Consider the following 5,176-nt stretch of genomic DNA (forward strand, 5'->3'; position numbering starts at 1 on the left):
AGCAGCTACTTAGCAGCTGGTCAGCAGCTACTTAGCAGCTGGTCAGCAGCTGGTCAGCAGCTGGTCAGCAGCTGGTTAGCAGCTACTTAGCAGCTACTTAGCAGCTACTTAGCAGCTGGTCAGCAGCTACTTAGCAGCTACTTAGCAGCTACTCAGCAGCTGGTCAGCAGCTACTTAGCAGCTACTTAGCAGCTGGTCAGCAGCTACTTAGCAGCTGGTCAGCAGCTACTTAGCAGCTACTTAGCAGCTGGTCAGCAGCTACTTAGCAGCTACTTAGCAGCTGGTCAGCAGCTACTTAGCAGCTACTTAGCAGCTACTTAGCAGCTACTTAGCAGCTGGTCAGCAGCTACTTAGCAGCTGGTCAGCAGCTACTTAGCAGCTACTTAGCAGCTACTTAGCAGCTACTTAGCAGCTGGTCAGCAGCTGGTCAGCAGCTACTTAGCAGCTGGTCAGCAGCTACTTAGCAGCTGGTCTAGCAGCTGGTCAGCAGCTACTTAGCAGCTGGTCAGCAGCTACTTAGCAGCTGGTCAGCAGCTACTTAGCAGCTAGTTAGCAGCTACTTAGCAGCTGGTCTGCAGCTACTTAGCAGCTGGTCTGCAGCTGGTCAGCAGCTACTTAGCAGCTGGTCAGCAGCTGGTCAGCAGCTACTTAGCAGCTGGTCAGCAGCTACTTAGCAGCTGGTCAGCAGCTACTTAGCAGCTACTTAGCAGCTACTTAGCAGCTACTTAGCAGCTACTTAGCAGCTACTTAGCAGCTGGTCTGCAGCTACTTAGCAGCTGGTCTGCAGCTACTTAGCAGCTGGTCAGCAGCTGGTCAGCAGCTGGTCAGCAGCTGGTCTGCAGCTACTTAGCAGCTGGTCTGCAGCTACTTAGCAGCTGGTCAGCAGCTGGTCTGCAGCTACTTAGCAGCTGGTCAGCAGCTGGTCTGCAGCTACTTAGCAGCTACAGCTGGTCAGCAGCTGGTCAGCAGCTGGGCAGCAGCTACTGACCAGCTGGGCAGCAGCTGGGCAGCAGATACTTAGCCAAGATCAGTAGACTGACCTCCAGGACAGAAACACTGGGAACTTGAAGTGTTGTGGTGATACCGAGCCGGTGCTCCCGGACCAAAGAGGATTTCAGACACGTGGACCCGGGATTGGTCCCGGTCTTCTTCTCTGGGCCAATGTTTACATTTGAACATGGGTTGTGGAAACACTGGGGTGGGTGATCTGACTGCAGTAACACTGACAAAACAATTGCTTCAGTTTGAGAGCGCTGGAGTGGAGTTGACCCAGAGTCGGTGTCCGGGGCCTCAGTCTGTCTCAGAACTGACTGATTTTATTCTGAAGGGATGCTGCCTCGTTCTGAATGTCACTCTGCTGCCGTCCTTCAGCATCCACCTCACACTGACCTGAGAACAGCTCTCAGAGTGTTCTGGTCTCAGGGTCAACTGGATACACCTGCTCAGTCACCTTTCTTTCCTCATCATACAGATAAAAGGGGACAGAGCCAGACTTTAGTGTTGTGAAACACATGGCTGTTATGTCTGTGAGTTATAAACCGTTCAACCAAAGAGTGAACTTCTGTTTTTATAGGCCGGTCCAGTATATTAAAAGACAACATCTAACAACAGCAGCAACTGTGTCTGTGCTGACATTTTAAAATGAGTAATGGACGGGGTTTGCCCCGAGGGTGGCGCTAGAGGACAGATTATGGAATCAATACAAGCAGGTGATCCAACAGACAGCACCTGAGCTCTGAGACCATGTTGCAGAAAGTCCAAGATGTGTCCCGGTCTGAGAGCAGGACCAGTGTCTGGTGTGTTGCTATGTGTGCTGACGGACGGCAGCAGCGTCGCATTCACTGTGAGCAGGTATCACTGCAGGTGTGATTAACCAGGTGAGAGACAGACAGGAAAGACTAGTCAGCAGGGAGGACTAATGATCAGCTCAAACTATACGTGACTGTAATGCCCCCCCCCAAACCCTCTACCATCCCAACAGCACCAGAACCACAGGAGCACTAAAACAGTCTGAGAGTTATGATGCAACACATTAGTCTGATAACAAACACGTTTAATCCTCCTGTGCATTTAATGCATCTAACAGTGGAATTGTTTCAGTCATGTGGTTTCTGCTGCCCCCCCCCCCCCCCCCCCCCCCCCCCGCACGCTGTAAACTCCACCATTCATCACTGATCCCACATTTACTAAGAGAGAGAGAGAGAGAGAGAGCGAGGGAAAGCGAGCATTACTAGCTGCCATGTCATCATGTTTTTAACTCTACCTGTAGTGACCAGTCATCTCTCTGACGTCTGTTACTCTGTTTCTGTCTCCCTGCGTTTCTCTGTTCCGGGTTTTGGTTTCTCTCTTAGCAAATGCGTCAGAAGAGTAAGCAGCTGGCGAGGATCGAAGCCACGCAGAAGTTGGAGCAAGTCAAGAACGAGCAGCTACTGCAGCAGAGGCAGCAGCAGCAGCTGTTAGCCGGCCAGCGCCTCGCCGGCCAGCTTTCCCCTGAGCCCGGCGGCCGGGGCCCCATGACATCTACTGGGGGCAGCGGCTCCCCCCTCCATCCACCAGCATCCAGGGAAGGTCAATCCAGACAGCAGCACCTCCTGCAGGGGGGCCAGAGTTCAGGATTTGTTGACGACGTCTTCCTCAGACCGCAAGCCCCTCCCCCCTCCGGATTCTCCTCTCTCCCTCACTCCCCCCACTCCTCCTCCCCTCTCCATCAGCCTCCTTCCTCCCCCCAGATGTTCTCCCCGCCCTCCTCCCGCCCCTCCTCGCCCTGGGATCCCTATAGTACAGTAGCAGGAACTCCTCGCCCCGCATTCTCCCAGGCTGGTGGCCCTCCAGCCCCCCAGCAGCAGCGGCGCAACTCCCTAAATGCCTCCCCAGCCCATGATGCCTTTGGTTCCCCTGCACCATCCCCAGACTCCAAAATCTCCGACGTCTCCAGAACCATTGGACCACAACCAGGTAACTCCCAGGAACCATCTTTTCCTTGTTTTCTCCTTCTAGTGACCTCCTCCTCCTTGTTTTCTCCTTCTAGTGACCTCCTCCTCCTTGTTTTCTCCTTCTAGTGACCTCCTCCTCCTTGTTTTCTCCTTCTAGTGACCTCCTCTTCCTTGTTTTCTCCTTCTAGTGACCTCCTCCTCCTTGTTTTCTTTCCCCAGGTCTGCAGCAGAGCAGAGCACCTATGATGAGCCCCCCCTCGGTCTCGGCCCCGGACCATTTGACCAGACATGTTGGCGCCAGAGCCGCTGAGACCTTCCAGCGGACTCCTCATAACAGCAGTAACGTTCATGTGGCGGCGTCTGAACTCTATGGTCGGCCTGGTGAACTGGTTCAGGGTGGGGTTTTTAAAGCTCCCATGCCCCCGAACCACCAGCCTCAGCCGGAGGTATTTAGCAGCACAGGAGGAGGAGCAAGGAGGGACCCAGCTAGACCCACAGATCTGGGCTATGCCCTACCTCAGACCCAGGACATTCCCTTCCCCTCTAGTCCACTGTCGGGGCTGGGCTCCCCCCATCGCAGCCCCTACTCCCAGACACCCGGCACCCCTAGGCCTGACTGTAGCCAGCAGATCACTGACCCCTTTACACAGCAGTCACCTATGACCTCCCGGCCCTCACCTGACCCCTACAGTAACCCTCATACCCCCGGTACACCACATACACAGTCTGACCCCACGTACCTCAACACACCGCCTGTGCTGAGACTGGACCAGTATAACCAGCAGTCTGCCAGCCGTCGGCCGTCCCCCTCCCACCCAACCCTTGACCCCTATGCCTCCAACCCAGGGACGCCCCGCCCCTCTGTCACAGAGCGCTTGCCTCGATCACCAGGGAATCAGCAGGGCACCGATCCCTACTCTCAGCAGCCCTCCACACCACGACCCCAGAAGGCCCCTGAGTCCTTCTGCCAGGCCCCAGTAGAGAGCTTCAATCCTCAGCCGGCAGGATCCGGTTCATCCCCTTCGGCTCCAAGACTGTCTGGAGAGACGGTGACCTTTACCCCAACACACAGCCAGGTAACAGATAACAGCGTTTGTATGTCTTCAGTTTACACAGTCTGGACTGCCGTTTACACAGTCTGGACTGCCGTTTACACAGTCTGGACACAGTCTGGACACAGTCTGGACTGCCGTTTACACAGTCTGGACACAGTCTGGACTGCCGTTTACACAGTCTGGACTGCCGTTTACACAGACTGGACACAGTCTGGACTGCCGTTTACACAGACTGGACACAGGCTGGACTGCCGTTGACACAGACTGGACACAGACTGGACTGCCGTTGACACAGACTGGACACAGGCTGGACTGCCGTTGACACAGACTGGACACAGGCTGGACTGCCGTTGACACAGGCTGGACACAGGCTGGACTGCCGTTTACACAGGCTGGACACAGGCTGGACTGCCGTTTACACAGACTGGACTGCCGTTGACACAGACTGGACTGCCGTTTACACAGACTGGACTGCCGTTTACACAGACTGGACACAGACTGGACTGCCGTTTACACAGTCTGGACACAGACTGGACTGCCGTTTACACAGACTGGACTGCCGTTTACACAGTCTGGACTGCCGTTTACACAGTCTGGACACAGTCTGGACTGCCGTTTACACAGTCTGGACTGCCGTTTACACAGTCTGGACACAGTCTGGACACAGTCTGGACACAGTCTGGACACAGTCTGGACACAGGCTGGACTGCCGTTTACACAGTCTGGACACAGTCTGGACTGCCGTTTACACAGTCTGGACACAGTCTGGACACAGTCTGGACTGCCGTTTACACAGTCTGGACACAGACTGGACTGCCGTTTACACAGTCTGGACACAGTCTGGACACAGTCTGGACACAGGCTGGACACAGACTGGACTGCCGTTTACACAGTCTGGACACAGTCTGGACACAGTCTGGACACAGACTGGACTGCCGTTTACACAGTCTGGACACAGTCTGGACTGCCGTTTACACAGTCTGGACTGCCGTTTACACAGTCTGGACACAGTCTGGACTGCCGTTTACACAGTCTGGACACAGTCTGGACTGCCGTTTACACAGTCTGGACACAGTCTGGACACAGGCTGGACTGCCGTTTACACAGACTGGACTGCCGTTTACACAGACTGGACACAGGCTGGACTGCCGTTTACACAGGCTGGACTGCCGTTTACACAGGCTGGAC

At 54.9% G+C, this 5,176-nt stretch overlaps 2 protein-coding genes across 2 annotated transcripts in view; both read left to right on the plus strand.

Annotated features, from left to right (window-relative positions):
- Positions 1–5,176, plus strand: part of LOC123968066 (NACHT, LRR and PYD domains-containing protein 12-like) — a 583,923-nt gene that overhangs the window by 206,030 nt on the left and 372,717 nt on the right. The gene's annotated exons all lie outside the window — the stretch shown is intronic.
- Positions 1–5,176, plus strand: part of LOC123970594 (histone-lysine N-methyltransferase 2C-like) — a gene marked incomplete at its 3' end in the record, with an annotated part of 39,005 nt that overhangs the window by 18,444 nt on the left and 15,385 nt on the right. The window contains 2 exon segments of the mRNA XM_046048721.1: positions 2,352–2,955; positions 3,153–4,009. Of these exon segments, the coding sequence (XP_045904677.1) occupies positions 2,352–2,955; positions 3,153–4,009 (1,461 nt within the window).

Source organism: Micropterus dolomieu, linkage group LG01 (genome assembly GCF_021292245.1).
Source record: "Micropterus dolomieu isolate WLL.071019.BEF.003 ecotype Adirondacks linkage group LG01, ASM2129224v1, whole genome shotgun sequence".
Classification (NCBI taxonomy): Eukaryota; Metazoa; Chordata; class Actinopteri; order Centrarchiformes; family Centrarchidae; genus Micropterus; species Micropterus dolomieu.